The sequence below is a fragment of the Uloborus diversus genome, chromosome 6 (assembly GCF_026930045.1).
Source record: "Uloborus diversus isolate 005 chromosome 6, Udiv.v.3.1, whole genome shotgun sequence".
NCBI lineage: Eukaryota > Metazoa > Arthropoda > Arachnida > Araneae > Uloboridae > Uloborus > Uloborus diversus.
In genome coordinates this window covers 18,418,669-18,437,679 of record NC_072736.1, presented here as the reverse complement: position 1 = coordinate 18,437,679, position 19,011 = coordinate 18,418,669, and the positions used below count along the sequence as shown (strand labels likewise).

General features: G+C 34.7%; 1 protein-coding gene across 1 annotated transcript; it reads right to left on the bottom strand.

The window, feature by feature from the left end:
* Positions 1 to 1,512: 1,512 nt before the first annotated feature.
* Positions 1,513 to 18,724, bottom strand: LOC129224527 (PIH1 domain-containing protein 1-like). Its single transcript, XM_054858994.1, has 2 exons — positions 18,636 to 18,724; positions 1,513 to 2,923 (listed from the first exon to the last, which is right to left on the bottom strand). Exon 2 carries the CDS (start codon positions 2,876 to 2,878, stop codon positions 1,910 to 1,912), a length of 969 nt encoding a protein of 322 aa, XP_054714969.1. The 5' UTR covers positions 2,879 to 2,923; positions 18,636 to 18,724; the 3' UTR covers positions 1,513 to 1,909.
* Between the last annotated feature and the right edge of the window lie 287 nt (positions 18,725 to 19,011).

Genomic DNA, 19,011 nt, shown 5'->3' with positions numbered 1-19,011 from the left:
CGAAGTTTATAGTATAGACGGGACCGAGAGAGCAGCGTGTAATTTGAATTTACGTAAGTCGGAAACAGTATTTTCAAATCATTTATCATCGTTATAAGTAACGTAAATTTAAGAATTGCGAGTTAATACACGTCACAAGATCAGATTAAGCGTTGCATCATTTGTTTATTTATGATAGTCATAGCTCTTTAGCAAGGAGCATAAAAATATAAGAGACGCATACCAAAAAACTGATAACTACCGATGCTTGGGTTCGAACGAATGTTATATAATCGTTTGATATCTGGTTAATAAATATTACTGATAGCTAATTTACAAGAGATTTAAATTGGTATTATTTGTGTATTAAAGCAGAATGAAGCCGCTTAATCATTCGTGAAATGCATTCTGTCTTTGCCATGTGATAAAAATTAAGAGACCTCTTAATTCCGAGTTAATGTGATGTTCACAGGTGATGAAATGCTATTCAATAATGCCATTAGAACACAGAACAAATTATCATAACCTGGCAACGCGGTTGACAGCAAAGTGTTAACATTTAGCGCGGCAATAGAGTAACGCGACAAAGTAGATCATGCGGGACGTCATAAAGACCACGCCTTGTTTCCAAAATCGGACATTTTAAAAAATTACTTGAAAAATAACTGTTGGGGAAAATAAAGTATTTTCTGGGTTCATGTTATTTTTTTTACTTATTCTATCAATTTCAGTGACTAAAAGTAATACTTTTGACTGAAGGAAACAACCCCATCATTTAAATTTGTTTTTAAGAAGTTGTCATTTTTCTTACATTATCAACAATTGTATTATGTAACTTTTTGCAAGTTCATGAAATTTGATTTTGTTTAGCACGCGTTTAAGACAAATGCATAGTAAATTTTTAAAATCTAGAACTGAGTAAAATATTTTGAAAGTGTCGAAATGTGTAAAAAATCACAGTAGTTTTTTTTTTCTTTCTGATTTCTAAATTTATTATATGTTATAAACATAACGCATGAATAAAATACGCATTAAGAATTTTGTTTTTGCGTAAATTAGCAATTATTACGTTGCTCGCATTAAGATTCTTATTGATTTGCATTCATTTAGTTAACTGTTAAAACTTTTTGCTTGTTATACGAAGTTTGGTAATGTTACCTCAAGTGGGGCATTTCATCTGATGTAGTGGGGCGAGTTGTCTGACTGTCAAGATAATACGCCCCAAAGTATCAATTTTGTTTTGTTTTTTTGCAATAAAATATTTAATTCGTATTTTTTAGTCATAATAAATTTTACACATTATCTAGATCTATGTTAAAAGAGATCGGGGGTATTATTTTTTACTTTTCGTCATTGTACTTTTTTTAAATAAAGTTTCTGCTTAGGTAAGGCGAGATTGCCGGACTTAACCTATGCTGTAAAAGTTTGAAAGAAATTTCAAAAATTTTCAAAAGACTTCAGGAAAAATTGGGGTTTTCCCACAAAAATGTCTGGGATTTTTTACGACCATTCCCATCTTTAATCACAGTAAAGTATAATTTATTTTTGTAATTACAACTATTGTTGGTGCAAACCTGACCCAGGAGCGTCGTAATGCTGTAGTTAAGATCTGGGTAGCCTGCACAATGCTGCCAGGTTAGGTTTGCTCCAACTAAACATTACATTAGTAAGTCACAATAGTGGTAGGGGGGACTGGCGGGCAACATTGTTTCATGTTACCTAGAAGGCTGGACCAAATATAGAAAACATTCTGCAATTCATTCTTGGAACAAGGAAAACAGGAACCGAGTAGCAGGCATTAAAGGCTGAAAGATCATGAATGATTCGCTTCATAATATTTTATTGACTACCAAATCTTTTCATATGTTCAAGACATATTCATCTTTGTTCACAGTACTTAATTTTCATTTTACCCTGCCCGGCAGTATGATTACTCAGCAATTGGCATGGCAACTACGAATTTCCCTTCCATAAAGTTCGCCAAACTTTTCGATTTGTTCACCTTTAAAGGTAGAGCTATATCAATGACCTGTTTGGACAATTCTTCTCTAACAACAAGGCTGCTTTCAGATAAAAGCACCGTAATGTTATCGCTCGTCTGAGCAGCAGGCATTAAAGCCTGGAAGATCAAAAGTGCAGGGCTGCCTGAAGATGGCACTTGGAACAGTTTGTAAGTTGCTGAAGTACTCTCCACATGAGGAGGATTACGGATTTTTTTCGTACTTGCGACTTTCATGTCCAGATCTTGAGGAGATTCCCGAATAGAGCTCATGGAAAATGGCAAAGTCAGTTGGCTGCTTTCATCAGCCTCTGGTGGAACTGAACTACACTGGCTCTCCTCAACTGCTTTCACTTTTATGAAATGAGGCGGCATGGTACCATGATACTTTTTATTCAGCACTTTACAAGTTTCTATAACAATGGAGATGCCATATTTTCTCTCAAGACCAGCCACACTTATTGACATGATGATGTCCTGATAAAACAAATCCTCAGTCCTTTTTAAGCAATCAGTATTCACAACCACGTCATAACACTGACAAAGTTCGCCACTTTTATCTGCCTCTGTATGAGGTTCGCCAAGACTAAGCGGAAAAGAATCCATGGATTTTTGCAACTTGTCGCCATCAAAAAACGGACGTTCTTTTCTTAATTCTGGAGGAAATGGCATGTCAGGATGATGGCAAACATTTATAAATATTTTTGCACCATCTTCAGTCTTTGCTTTGACGCAAAAACCTGGCTTAGGGGTGATTTTTTTCGTAGTTGCTGGGATTGGGTTGAGAAGTTCAGAGACAGAGCAGTTTGCCAGAGATGAAAAATCATTCATCAGGGAAGGTGCTATGTCACAGCCAACTTCTAGGAAGGATCTTTCAGTTGTCTTCTTCAGAAAATCCATAATAACGTTTAAAATGAAGTTTAATTTATGGCAAAATACAAGGACCTGCAAAGAAAGTATTTAAAAAATTGCATTATTGTTGCCTGTCTGTTTTATGAATATAAACAATTTCTAATGCAAAGAGGTAAAGGGAAAGAGCCAAACTATTACTACCTAAAAGTAATAAAAAAGAAAACATCGTAGAGGGCGCTCTCTCCCAAAAGTGTAAGTAGGTCAGTGATTATGTTACAGTAAATGTCATTAAGTAGGTACTGGTACTCTCCCCCCCCCCCCCTCTTTTTTCTTTGTTTTTTTTCTCTTGATTACACAAGATTAAATGACAATTTTAATGCTTTTGATAGTATTCTCACTCAAAATTAAAAAATACACGGGTGTACTTTTTTCTTTTTCTTTCTTTGTTCGGAAAGTGGAAAGGTAGGGTGAGGAAAGCCCCCCCCCTCCTAGAATCCCAGAACCTATCGTCGTGGACCCCTGATTGAGATATCGGGGGCCCCAGGTTAGACATTTTTTCGGGGCCATCTTGTAGCCAAACATTACAATTTTCGCCATTTGTTAAAACAATTTAAACCAATTTAGGACTCCCAAATAGCAGGGGTCCTAGACCTCGACCTGCATAGAAATTGGCCTTTTAGTGGAAAAAAGGGGGCCCACGGCTAACCTTCTACGTGCGAAAACCAAACCTTAGCACGGCACAGAGCAAAAAGTTGAGAGAAGGCGAAATCCCTGAAAAAGAAGGAAAAACCGAAACCGTAAGGGATCCTAGAAAAAAAAAGTCAAAAGAAGTTTTTTGCGTAAGATCTGGATTGGGTGGAAAGGAGGGGGAGTTAGAAAAGGCCCGAAAATTTTTGAGCTTTATTTAATTTTATAAATTTTTTTCCATGAATTAAACTTGGTTTGAAAAGCTTATTGTTTGCAAACTTATTGGTTTTGGGATCCCCTAAGTCTGTAATATCATTCAAGATCGTCTAAAATTGAATTTTTGGAGCAATAGTAAAAAAATTCCGGGGAGAGTCCTGAAAACTTCTTAGTCCTTCTCTTCTTATCATTTTCGAATATGGTCCACGTTTGCTTCTCCAGGGCTTTTATTTAGGAAAAATTTCGAGGGAGGGACTCGAACCCTCCATCATTCCAATATCATCGAAAATCGCATAAAATTATGGGCTTTAAAACTTTGATTTTAAATAAATCCCGGGAAAGCCCCGGAACCTTATCTTTCTTGTCAGGTCATCAAAGGCAATTCAATTTCAGGTTTTCAGGAGTTCAATTTTGAAAATTTTCCGCGGGAGAGCCTCCGAACCCCTGCTTCTTTAAAATTATCGAAGATCATCTAAAATTGCGTTTTGGGAGCTTTAATATCAAAAAAAAAAAAAAAAAATCCTGAAGTCTTTCTCTTTCACCCCCTTCCATTTATATAACATCCTAAAAACGCATTTGTGTACCACTTTCAATGCTGTTAGGACAAGGGATGAGAGGGTTTGGAACTTAACCCCGAAATCGAAGAGCCAAAAATGTAACTTAAAATAGCAAACAATCGCATTTAAAATACTTCAGATTCGAAAAATTACAAAGGTCCCAAAACTTTCCCTATTTTTAATATTGCGTTTTTGGAACTTCAATTTCAAAAATTCCGGGGCAGAGTCCCCAATTTAATTTTTTTCTCTAACGTCATCAAAGGTGGCCTACATTTGCATTTTCAAGGGTTCTATATAAAAAAGTTTCTTGGCCAAAGTCCCCCAAATTTAATCATCTCTTCAAACGTCTTCAAAAGTGGACTACAACTGCATTTTTAGAAGTTCCATTGATAAAAATTCCTTGGGCAGTGCCCCCCGCCCCCAACACTGTTTCATTAAATTAACAAAGATTTATCCAAAATTACGTTTTAGGAACTTTAATAGGATAAGATTTTCGGAAGAGTGTCTAACTCTTTCCCCAAAGGTGGTACACAATCACGTGTATAAAAACATTCGTAAAATTTACGGGTAAGAGACCCAAACCTTCCATCCTCCTAACATCACTGAAGAACCTTTAAAATTGCTATTTTGGAAAATTCAAAAAATTCCTTTAGGCAGAGTTCTAAATTTCATATTTTCAACTAATTTCTTCAAGGGGGGCTATTGCATTCTTAGAAGTTCAATTTTGAAAAATTTCTGAGGATAACCCCCGAGCGTAGTTGTTTTAACATCATCAAAGATCTTCTAAAGTTGCGTTTTTCGAACTTCGATAATAATTGCAGGAAGAGAGTCACTGACCCCTTTGCATTATGTTATAAAAAAGACTTACAATCACGCTTTTAAAACTTCAAATTCGAAAAATTTAAGACGAAGACCTCTGAACCTATTCCAAATATAGTCTAAAATTCCGTTTGCTAAACTAAAATTTTAGAAACTTCCCCCGATCCCATATTTTTGTACAAGTATTATATTTACAATTAAATTCAAAGTGCTTATTTTTTTCCTCCTCATTGTGGCGAACTCTCCAGATTTCTGCCGTTAATGATCCCTTTGTAAACTAAAAACTCAGTATGCCCCCTCCCCCCTCTCTTTCTCTGTCTCTATATCAGTGTGTGTGTTTATGTGTGTTTGAAAATAAATTGCGAGCCCGAGAAACTTGAAAAATTGTACTACAAATATAGATCAATAAGATTTTTAGTAGGGGCCATAAACAGGGCATGCACAGAAATTTTGAGACCCGTCAGAAATGACTTTTCCGGGCCCCTTTCCGTATTGTTTATCCCTATATTTCACCCCTAGTTTTAAAAATATTGGGTCCCCTTCAGGCTCGGGTCTGGCCCAACAGGTGTCCCTTCTCTCCCCCCCCCCCCCCTGTGCACGCCCCTGGGCCCAAAGCCAGATTTTGCGGGTGGGCCGAAAATTTGAAGTTACGCTACTGCGTGATATTTATGATGAATTTAAATTTTTTTACTGAACAGGATTTTTTTTTAAATATATTTTCATCAATTCAAGACCATGAACACTAAGTAGCATTGCAACTGACTTTCATACCAGATTCAAATTGTTCTTCTTCAACAAAATCCAAGCAAGGACACAGCAATGAGGGAAAAGAATTAGTAATATGGGTAAAAATATACAAATAGAATACAAAAGTGACGACCAGCAACAGGCTCTGGGCCCAGCTAGGATGGTCCTAGTCAATTTACAATTCCCAGTGAAGATCAAATGCTCTCTCAAGACTAGCTACTCCTTTTTTCATAACCACCTCTTCCGGTAAGCTGTTCCAAGGTTCCACTATCCTGCTAAAACAATATCAACATAAAACCAGCAAAAGATCTGGAACAAAATATTCCTAGGCTAATTGTTCCACTCTTTCAAACACAAAACTTTTTGTGGGAATATATTAATGATATTGCAAACCAACCATAAAGTGAAGTCTCAGTAGAGAACTCAGCTCAAAGTGAAATGAGAAATTTACTGTTATCTTCCCTAGACCTGTTACTTGAAAGAGAAAATTGTGAGAATGAAATTTCCTAACATCCCAATCGGTCAGAAAGTACTTAATGATCTTCCTCACTGTAAACATTAGGCAGCAGTGGCGGCTCGTGAGAGGGGGCCCGGGTCCTCTCACTTTTTTCAGACAAAATTTATAACTTTTTATTTATTTTCCTTTTTCTTCGTGCTTGAAATTAAAAAAAAAAGATTGTACCGTATTTTCTTATATATAATCTGCGGAATATCTGTTAAAAAACTAAAACTAATGATGTTTTTATTATACGCTGCAGCGGATTATCTGTGAGTTTTTTTCCATCAACACCAACGCACTGAACCTCACCCTGTATGTTGTTTATTTTACATAGCTTAAATGAGTGCTAAAAAGCACAAAACTGCAGTCCTCGGATAGAATGACTGAGCTGGCGGTGTATTTTATGTCCTTCTTACGCGATTCATGCTATGTAAAATAAACAACATACAGTAAAGGAAAAAGCCTTCATTTGCACAAGATCAGACCGTTTGCTCCTTTCTTGACTTTTTTTTGTCTTCAAGCAATTGGAGTACTCTAATGAAAATTTAGAGAAGGAATTGTTATTTTTAAGATTATTTTTTACATTAGTTTTGAATCTACCTTAAAAGTTACTATTTCTTCATGTTTTTAATTCAGTTGCTAAAATTGTATATTAAATCAAAACTTCATTTATTTATTTTTTTTTTTTGTATCGTATTATCAGTGGATTATACGCCGCCGCGGATTGTACAAAGATTTTTTTTTCTTCAAACCGAGTTTAGGACTTCAATTTTGAAGATAATTCCAGCGGAGAGCTCCAGAACTCCTTTCCGTAAAATATTCAAAGTTTGTCTACAATACCGTTTTTGGAACCGCAGTTTCGAAAAATGGGGGGGGGGATTGATTTCTATTTATTTTTCAAAAAAAGAGGGGGGAAAGGCAATCGGGGAGAGTGCCAGATCTCCTTTCCTTACCCAAAGGTCAATAATTGTGGCCTATAGCCGCGTTTTAAGGCTTCAATTTCTATAAATATCCGCGGAGTCCCATGTACTGTTCTTTCCTCTAACATCGCCAAAGATCGACTAATATTGCGTTTTGAAAACTAAAAGTTTCAAAACTAAGAGATTTGATGAGCAAATCAATCAAATTTATGAGATTTTTTTTCCTATTGTGCCCTGCCCCCCTCCTATTAAAAATTATTTTCTAGTTGTGCCACTGTTGTGTGTTGTGTTATATGTACGTCACGTGTGTGCATAACAAACGCCTCAGAGCAACCGTAAGAATTCTAATCCCACAAATAACAATGAGATATTTTACTTTTGTTCTGAGGCGATGATATATTGTTACAAGATTATAGTTTTAATTCAAAAAATGTCTTCCCATTGTGACACAGAAATTATTACCTGTTTTAAATTACTGCTCGTGTAGTCTTGAAGGAAATGTGACAAAATATCAATAATTTGAAGAAAATAAAAAAAAGAGTTGGATTTTTTTTTCTTTGTCTGCATAAAAATTCTGAACCTGGCCCATGAACGCTGGCGGATTCATATGCAGATGAGTTCACCTGCATGTAAATCGCTAAGAGTTTTTTTTTAATACTTTTTTTTAATTTATTTATTTTTTATGTTTTTTTTTTATTTCGTTTATCTATTTTATTTTATTTATTTTAAAGCGAAAACTGATATGTACTTTCATTGTTGTTAAAGTTAATTAATTTATAATTTTTAGATCTGTTTTGTGTTAAATCTTTAGATTAATTTTGTGATCATTCTCTAATCACAATATTTTTGCACTTTTGTAAATTCGCGTTGCTTAAAATGAAATTAAAATTAATTGTACTCATTCAAAATTATTAGTTATTAAAAGATTAAAAACAATATTACTATTAAAATCATTAGATTAATATTGCTTTTTAAAATTTATTTATTTTGAAAATCCAGGGGATGAAAGTGTCTCCCTTTCAGCCTTTTACCAGTGCTGCAAGAGATGCGTACTATAGGAAAGCGCACTGGGCATAAACGTGAGATTAATAATTATTTTTTGTATGTATTGTATTTTAGTATAATATTAATAATTGTTTTTTGTAGCTTTTCCCTATCTGATTAATTAAATTTTATTTTTGAAAGTCAGGGAGTGAAAGTTTACCACCCTGCCGACAATCATGGAAATAAACATGATATTACACAGCCCAGTCACATTAATGTGACCATCTGTCAAAAGCCAGAATAACCACCTTTCGCAGAGCGGACTGCTGCGAGACGTGCAGGAAGAGAGTCACTTAGGTCCCTGAAGGTGTTCTCAGGGATGTTGAGCCATGCCGACTCTAATGCCGTGGCCAGCTGCGCTAGATGCACAGTTGAGAATCCATGGCGCGAACAACTCGATCGAGATGGTCCCATAGATGCTCGATTGGGTTTAAGTGAGGTGGGTTTGCTGGCCAGGGGAGGACAGTAAACTCATCCTGGTGCTCTTCGAACCATGCACGTACACTGGCAGTTGTATGGCACCTCGCATTGTCCTGTTGGAAGATGCCATCATCCTGGGGAAAAACAATGTGCATGTAGGGGTGGACATGGTCCGCAAGGACAGATGCGTACTTGTATTGATCCATCATGCCTTCCACAATGATCAGTGAACCCAGAGAATGCCAGGAAAACATTCCCCAGACCATAATGCTCTCGCCTCCAGCTTGGACCGTTCTGGCAATGGTTGCAGGGTGGTTCCTTTCAGAGGTTTCAGGCCTTATACGCCAACGTCCATCTGTCCGATGGAGCATAAAAAGTGATTCATCTGAAAACGCTACCTGTCGCCACTCAGTGGACGTCCAGCTGCTGTACTGGCGTGCAAATTCTAGCCTTCGTCGTCGATGAACAGCAGTCAGCATAGGTGCACGAATCAGGCGTCTGCTTCGGAGGCCCAGACGCAGCAATGTTCGCTGAATAGTAGTTTGGGAGACACTTTTGGTAGCCCCTTGGTTCATTTTGGTGGTCAGTTGCTTAACGGTAGCCCGTCTATCTGCCCGAACGCATCTCCGCAACCATCGTTCGCCTCTGTCATCTATGACCCGTGGTGCACCACATTTGCCACGTCGCTGATTTTGGACAGTCCCATTTTGCCATGCATGGTACACTTTTACCATGGCGGCACGCGAACAGTTCACAAACTCGGCCGTTTCGGAAATGCTTCCACCCTCAGCCTGAAAGCCAATGATCATGCCCTTTTTGACGTCTGATAAATTGCTTTGTTTCTGCATTACGCCAACGATTGAAATGTTTTCTGAAGCCCTCACACAACCTTTATATACGCTCAATTGCACTGTGCTGCCACCTGCTTTCTGTGATTGGTTATTTAACTCTGACGTGGAAAGTACGTGGTGGTCACATTAATGTGATGGACTGTGTAATATCTTTCGTGATTTACTTACCAGTTTTTAGTATATTGTAGTTTGTCCTGTGTTTAAAATGAATTTAATTTTATTTATTTAACACAAATAATTATTTTAAGAAAGTTTAAATATAAAAAATGTACTTCAAAAAAATCAAAAATCAAGGGGGAAAGGGGGAGAGTGCACCCATGATCTGGCCCACTCACTTTTTTAAGGCACAAGCCGCCACTGTTAGGCAGAGAATATTTTTGAAAATATACGTATTAAATCATAATATCAGTAAATATTTTTGTACTTTCTATTTGAGAGAGAAAAAACTGAGCTTTGCTTTGTATGATTTATGCTTGCATTTCATCAACTTAAATTCTTAAAGTATTAGATTCATAAGATAAAATATATAAGTACCAACCTTCCTAATGTGCCAAAAAAAGTTCAACAATATCCAAAACTTTTGTATATATATAGATTTATTTTATGTGCTTTTTACATGATCAAGATTTGTAGCACAAACACTTTTATTTGACATTCGTTTGTGAAAAATGGCAATGCACTATATAGTATAACAAGATTTCACTTAAAATGCTCATTAAACATAATGAGAATAATTAAAATATAAAACTTCCAATGTGTGGAAATGAAATATATTTTTTGCACAGTACTTGGCCAAGGCTGAATGATAAACTAAGCATCTGGCCGAAGCCGAATTTTCAGTGCATGGACGAAATAGGCCGAATATTTGGCTCCGGCTGACAGTGGCATAGCGTGGGGGGGGGGGGGGCAAAGGGGCACTCGGCCCGGACGGCACTTTGCTAGGGGCGACAAATTCTGTAACACTAAACTTAAATCAAAACTTTTTTTTAAGACAGTGCTTTGCTAGGGATAGCGAATTTTGTCTCACTGAATCAAAACCAAAAACATTTTTTTTCCAGCTTTAGTTCTAAATTGTCTCGGGAAATTTTTCTAATTGAGCCACGAGCACGAAATACTGGATACTAATATGCATGCGGACCATTTATCACTGGAGCTAACATAGTAAGAGGAGAAAGAATGCGTTCAACCTCGTTGGAGAGGATTTTAAATCACAAAGATCGACAATCAGTCAGGGGCAGACTGGATCCCTGAAGAGGGCGCCAACCTTGACTACCAATGGGCACAAAAAGAAAAAAAACCCTCTAAGGTTCACAGGTGATTAGAGGGTGTAAAAAACGAAAAAAAAAAATGAAGGCGCCACATTCGAGGACACAAATAAAGTAAAATATTTTTTTCATTTTTTAAGTCTTGAACTCAAATTATGTTTTTTGTAATCAAGATTCACGAGTGTGTGTGTGTAGGCATGTTTGTGTATAGGTAGGCGTGTGTGTGAGCAGACGTGTATGTGCTTAGGCATGTGTGTGTGTGTTGTGTGCGTGTGCAACACAACACACACACACATGGGAAGGAAAAAAATCGAGATAAAGAGGTTTTAAGATACGGGGACTTAAACTTTATAGAAATTTGGAATATGATGGTGAAAATTTTAAATCGATACTATAGACCACATGGGCTCTTGATCAAAATTCCTCTGTATTACTTTTGTTAGGTCTTTGTTCTATTATTACATTATTATGTGCTTTATTGCCAGTTTAAAGAAACTTTGAGCATATCTTTTTGAAGAAAACGTCTTTTATTGCTTTTTGGTGCCTGATTTTTTCTTTTTCTTGTTTTTTTGATTAATTATTTATCCTCTTGAGGTTAGCAATTGCTGCAAATCTAACCTGGCCAATATTCTAGGATTTTCCTTTTTTCTTTACTTGAAAAAATCTTAAACTTCCCTCCTATTATCTTGGTTTTCTTTAAGGAATCATAATTTTAAGAAAGATAGCGATCACAGAACAGTACTAAACCAGATAACAGAGCAAAATGGCTTTTAACTTGAATGACCTTTAACCATGAACTAGAAATACTCATCCATAAGGCAACTAATATTCAACCTGTGAATTTCACCCCTTTACTCTTCTTCCAAGAAAGTGCTCGAAACAACTGTCCTTTCCTTAATTTTCCTAAAAAACCTATTCGTGGAACGCATTTCTCCTTTTTTTGCCCCCTTAGCCCTTTCTGTTTCGAGTTGAAGGAAATGCTTTTGCTTGCTGCTTTGAAGATCATTGGGCTTCGAATCCGAAAATGATAGCATAGCCGGAATTCGAGACATAAGGTTTTTGTTGGCGTTGTGCTGTGATAGTCAAAACGGCCTTTGCTAACCAGAAAATCCACCGCAATCACATCGATTTGTCGAAAATGTCAGCCAGTATTTACTGCGTATTCTTTCAAAAACGTTTAGTCTGAACTATTTAGAATAGTATATTCTAAGTGAACGTTGTTGTATAATGAAGAGAGCAAAACCGATAACAAGCTTTTCAACCCCCCCCCCCCCCCAAAAATGTAAATGAAGAAAATGGTTGCTATAAAAAGAGAAAGTTAACGTCCTCTGAAGAAAACGAAGTACAGTCTGCTGAAGCAGCATTAATTCCATCGAACCCTTCTGAAGGAAATTTTATTTTAATTTAAAAGAAAAACTGCATAGCATTACAGGAATAAAATGTTTAAAAACGAAATGAATCTAGACTGTTCTGTACTATTTCTGTTAGCTTGGTTCGCATTAAAAAGTAGAAAATAAACAAGACTTCTGTTTATAACACTCGAAAATTGTTGTTGCTCTCTCAAATAAATATTTATATAAATTCTAAAGCAGGTAATAAAATTAAAAATAAAAACTTGAAAGGAGAACAGATGGTATGCAGTTTTGTGCAAATAACTTTCTACCGCCTATATTTCTTCATTCTTTTTTAATTCAAATTTTATTAACTGCTTTAGAACTAGCATAAATGTAAATACATATAAAAAGCAACATATAAATATAACGATATGAAAAGTCATTTCATTTTTTGCAGGTTATAATCAAGAAGTCTTTTTTTATTTTATTTCATGCTTTTAGTGCGAACGAAGTTAGTAAAAATAGTCTGACCACCGATGAGATTGAAAGTCAAACATCCAGTTCACAGGCGGAAATGGATCCATCTATTAGCTTTCAGGGATGCCAGCTTTTGTAGATGTGTGTTAGCCTCTAAATTAAGCAGTCACACTGAAATGAACGGAACATGCTCATCAGATATTTGATTTTCCCCCTGATTTGGATAGACTGGTTTTGACTAGACCTGTTGCTAGAAAGTTTCACTTTAAATTAAATGGAGAAAAAGGAAAAAAAAGTTAAGTTTTCCAAAACATTACAAAAAATAAATTAAAAAAAAATTCTTTGATTTTTTTTTGTTTGACACAAGTATCGAACTTGGGGCACCCCATTCCAAAGTATGTAAAAGTTCACACACACACACACACGCACATATATATATATATATATATATATGGGTACGTCCACCAAAAACGAACCTTTTTGATAAAAAATATTTTTTAGCTTAAATATAAGTGTGATACATCTTTTTAATCATCAAGAGTCCATACATATAAATTTCTATATTTCAATTTCATAGGATCAAATCTAAAGCAATAGTGAGCAGGGAAACAAGAGCTTTCCGTTTGATTTCATTTCAGATTAAAATATAGCACTTTTTGAATCGTGTTATTTCCTACTTTTTGTCATAGAAAAAAATTATTAAATATTGAAATTAATAATTTGCTATTTATTATTTCAATCCACACAGTTAAAAATTTAAATGTACTTTTATTTACAGTTTTATCTATACCTGAAAAAATATTATTTTATGGTCACAAGAGTAACGCAAAACATATAAAAGTTATTCTAAAAAAAAAACTATGTATAATTTTTGTTTTAAATTTTTTATTCTATGCCTTAATAACATATGATATATTTTACAATAATTTTTTTGTTTATATTATGAGGATAATTGGCTCTAGACTGTTGTCACAAGAGTAACAAAATGCATGTGTCACAAGAGTAACACATGATGCCTTTACTACAATTAAGCATGAAACTGCTAAAACATAAACACAAACCAACTTTTTTAGAGTTTAGTTGTTTCTTTTCTTATTAGAAAACTTCTTCAACTAGCTTAAAGCTCACTACAACTAACATTTGTAATTTTAAACTTCAATTATGTGCAATTAACCAATTTATTTATGAAATTGAAATATTTTTAACAAAGGAAATATCTATCAATATTTTTTTTAAATTTGTTTTACAGTTAGAAACACTAATAAAAACAGATTATACATAATAAACAACTAAACTTTTCTTATTCTAATGTTAGTGTGAAGCACATGGTTGTTTTTCAAACTATTATTGAGTTATAAATGAATTGTTCAAAAAGTTTGCAATTTTATTTTCTTCAATTAATCAATTCCATTATTTTTTGTTAATGGATGAAACTACTTTAAAAAGAAAAAGTGCTGCTAAGCGCCAAAAATTGTGGAGAGAAACTCACAAGAAGGAGACAGATTACTTGGATAGGCGAAAAATACAAAACAAATCATATTATGACAAAGTCAAAATGATGTCGTCTGAATCAGCAAAAGCCTTAGCGAGAGAAAAAGCAAAATTAAGAAAAAGAAAAAGTAGAGAAATGGCAAAGCTTAAGAATAATAAAGAAGGCAAAAAATCTCTAACTCCACAGGCTATGGGAAGAATGATGAAACGAATCGAAAGCAAACTGCCCACATCACCTACAAAAAAGTTAATAGTAATTGAACAATTAGCTGAAAATGCTGGAATTACACAGAAGAGTAAGAACTCTCATAAAGATAAGAAGGGCATTAATGATGAAACTAAGAAGATTGTTACTGACTTTTATCTTCGTGATGACATTAGTCGGCCAGATCCAACAGCTAAAGTCGCATATGTCAGGCGCAAGAAAAAGGATACTACTGCCCTTATTAATTGTAGAAGACATTTACTGTTTACAATTTCTGAAGCCTACTCTTTATTTAAAGAAACTTTTCCAGGCGTCAAAATTAGAAAATCATCGTTTGCCGCATTAAAACCAAGTTACATCCTGCCATATAAAGATATCCCACAGAATGTCTGCATATGCAGATACCACGAAAACTTTGAAACACTCCTTAAAGTTGTAGGTAATGTGCTGTCTGCATTTGACATATCTGCAAAGGATTTAATAAACACTATATGCTGTGATAGTTCTTCGTATGAATGCATGAATTCACAATGTGCAATTTGTGATGATACAATTGAGGCACTGTTTGATGTAAATATTGACAATCCAGATATCATATTAAGCTATTACCAATGGAAAACAGTTGAAACTGCCTGGGGAAAACGCTTCGACAGAGTTCTTGTGGAAGATACCATCTCTAATGCATTAGTTGATCTTAAGAAACAGCTAAAACAATTCCTGCTGCACACATTTGTTCAAACTTGTACACAAGACTACTTCAATTTTTCAAAGCATAACACAGATTCTGAAAACATTGTTATGCAAGTTGATTTCGCTGAAAATTACACTTACCTATATCAAGATGAGATACAATCAGCACATTGGTCAAATCCACAAGTAACTGTTTTTACTGCTGTCATTTGGCACGATAAAGACAAAGTTACATCATATGCTGTCATTTCTGATAATATTACACATGATCGGTTTAGTGTAAATGCATTTCTACGCAAGATATTAGCAGTGCATTTGCAAGAAAATCCATCAGTAAAAAATGTTTCGATATTTTCTGATGGTTGTGCTGGTCAATTTAAGCAGAAATATAACTTTGCCAACATGATATCATTAAAATCACATTTCAACCTCGAAAAGTGTAATTGGACATTCTTTGCAACAGCACATGGGAAAGGAGCCGTTGACGGAATCGGGGCTGTAACAAAACGATTTGTTTGGAATGAAGTTAGAGCTAAAAGGGTAACTGTAAGAAATGCTTTTGATTTTGTGAAAACTGTTAAAGGAAAAACGAAAATAAATATTCTTCATGTTTCCAATGAAGATATTGAAAATTGCAGCGAGATTGTGTCAACATTGTGGCAAAATTTAAGCAGCATTAAAGGTACTCAAAAAATTCATCATGTTGAGGCCAAGAACAATGGCATTTGCTACAGGCCATATCCGCAACACGATTCTTTTAAAGAGTTTTCATTTAATGAGCAGAATTACAGAGATAACTCTGATAATACTGAAATTCATAATGACACCTCGAATTCAACCGATGTTGAGAAATTCCAACCTGGACAGTGGGTCATTGTAACCTATGACGAGAAACAATTTCATGGCATAATTACTGACGCAATTGATGATGATTTCAAAATACACTGCTTAATACACACAAAAGTGAAAGGAATGTATAAATTTGAAGAAGAAGACAAGTGTATTTGGTACAAGAGACACCAAATTGTAGCCAATACTGATGCTCCAAATTTGATAAATTCTCGTGGATTTTATAAATTTGCATAATTTTAATTTTCCATTTCATATTCATTATTATATTTTATCAAGAGAGAATTTGTTGTAAAGTCTTCATTAATAATAAATGTCTTTAAACCTATTTAATTGTCTTTATTGAGTATAATTGATGTGCACGTTTAGGGGAAATTTCATTATGAACAAAATGTCACAAGAGTAACGTCACAAGAGTAACGGTTAGCCTTTTTCAAAAACAGCTATAATTAATGGAAATGCTGTTAAATATTTTCAATTTTTACATTTTTCTAAAGTTAAATAACCATATTTTAGGAATATGAACAGTTTTTTTCCAGTATTCTTGTATAATTCACAGAAATCTAATTTTAAACACAATTTTGCAAACGCAATGTTTTTATTGGTCACAAGAGTAACAAAAATGTTATTTGCAATGTAGGTAAGAAAAATACTTTCTTCTATGAATTTTATATTTTTTTATAAAGAAAAATTAATGTATGTTTCATAAATAATTATCAATTTTATCTTAGAAAAATTTTGAACTGCGGAAATAGGAAGTTTTTATGAAAATTTGCTCTGATGGTCACAAGAGTAACAATGGATGTACACATATATAAATAAAATAAAAGAAGTAACCCCCCCCCCCGAAAGTCGGGTCTAGCTACGCCTCTGCTAAATGATTCTATTTGTAAAAACAGGGGTAAGGAAAGTTGGTTTTCCACTCAAAGTGTTTAAAAATTGATGATATAAAAAACAAATTGCGAAATTGTGTACGAACTGCTTGAGATATCCCATCCTCCTTCTCCCCCTACCTCATTGCATTCTACTTCAAAAGCATCTTAGTATAAAAGAAAGCAAAAGTCCTGGTATAAAAAAAGAGAGGTTGAATAGATTAGGTGTACTTAATGAAATCATAAAGATATACTCAAGCCTGTTGTTTAGGAGGAGGGGGTGTCGATTGCCTCCCTTGCAAGCAGGGCTGTATTTAGGGGAGGACAGACGGGGCTACTGCCCCGGGACCTCCACAACAAAGGGACACCACAAACACAATAAATTTTTTACAAAATATCCTAACTTAAACGGGTCAGCAAATTTTACGTTTTTTCTCCCCTATAAATTATAATAATAATAATATAAAAAATAAATAGCAGTAACTTCAGGATGTATTTAATATTAAAGTGCTGATCGAAAATATTGAATATATATATATATATATCAAAATATTCGGATATGTATCAAAGTATCGGATATTTTCGAAAATATAATGATCTTTTCGAACACTGATTAGGGGCCTCCACACTAACAAATCAGGCCCTGCTTGCAAGATTAAAAAAAAATTCATGCTTAGGCATGGTTTTTTTTCTATTTTCCAATAAAATTCATATTGAGTAATATAAATCTTATTTTATCTAACAACTCTTATCGGAAAATAATAAAACCTCACTCCTTGACCAGAAAACTTCTATATGATTGATCTGGTAACATTAATGTTAAAATATACTTTTAGTAACAGTACGTGATTTAAAGAGAGAGGAATTGATTTCATAGACCATTTGGTTCTAAGCCAAATCGCAAAACCTAGTATTGTAGACATACAAGACTGTTGAAATAACCCTGTAACCGGAGAAAATTAAGAGTTTATTACAGTGCATGATGCTACTTGTTATCATGAAACATATTGAGTGCAAATGATATGGACTTCCAGGAAAATAGGTGAAAGGTCTAAAAGTTAGACATGGTATTTAGTCTAAGTACCAGCTTTTTCTCTATCTTCTATTCAAAAAACTACCAGTTTCACTATGCAGTGATGTTCCCATAGGGTATATCCATATATGCCGTATACTCTCAAACATTTTTTCGAATTATAGCTTATACCCTCAAGCTTCAGAAAAGCCTTTCATTTCTAATTCAGATTCTATCATTGCATTTTTAAATGTTAACCAAAGCAAAAATAATACATTTAGGTAAACCACATTTTCCCATAAGTAACCTTTTTTTCTTTATATTTCTTAACACTTAATAAATCACACCTTTTGAACAGATTACGATTGCATACAAATATTGTGTATAATGGATTACTGGGAGTATACCCTTAGAAAATTTGATGGGAACATCACTGTCACTATGATCAATGAAGGACTTTGAACACAGCGTCTTGCCTTTGCAAAAACTGAAACAGTTGAAAAATCGAAAGGGAGGATAAAACATGTTCTGTGGAAGAGCAAAGTAGCAAAATAATGCCAGCATTTTGTAAAATTTTCTTATAGCACTGCCCCCCTCTTTTCTAGTAACCTGACCTGGAAATGAAATATGTTGATGGTTCTATTTTTAAATGACAGAGACAGAAACAGTTAGCAGGTCCAAATACTTTTAAGTCCTACACTTTTTTGGTCAAAAACATCTTACACACAAAAGAACTGGAGAATAAAAACAGAATAGTAGTGTATATTTTTAAAGTGGGAAAAACAAACATAATTTTGAGTAAAACACTGAACAATAAAAAGAAAAACATGCACAAGTAACATGTACTCACTGAAAAGAATTGGAACTAAACACGCTCATAAATTCGCTTGTTTACAGTTTCTGATTCGGTTTATCGGTTACGGTTTGCCGATTTTCCAGCGAATAATTTTAGCTAGGTAAATATCACGAATCATCGCGGCAGCGCTAAACCAATACATACGGGTACTTTCCTTTCAAACTCGCCAAGTGCAAGAAGCTCAACGTGCGCCAGTGAAAAGAATTCCTGTTACAGCAGCATTGACGGTTTAGTGGCTTTTACAGTTCATTTATCTTAGTGCTCTAATTGATAATTTCATGAGAGTTTATTCCTGAAATCTCACACAAGTGCCCTGTGCCGTTTCCTCTTCTCTACACTCCATAGCCAATAACCTTCAACTGATACGGCG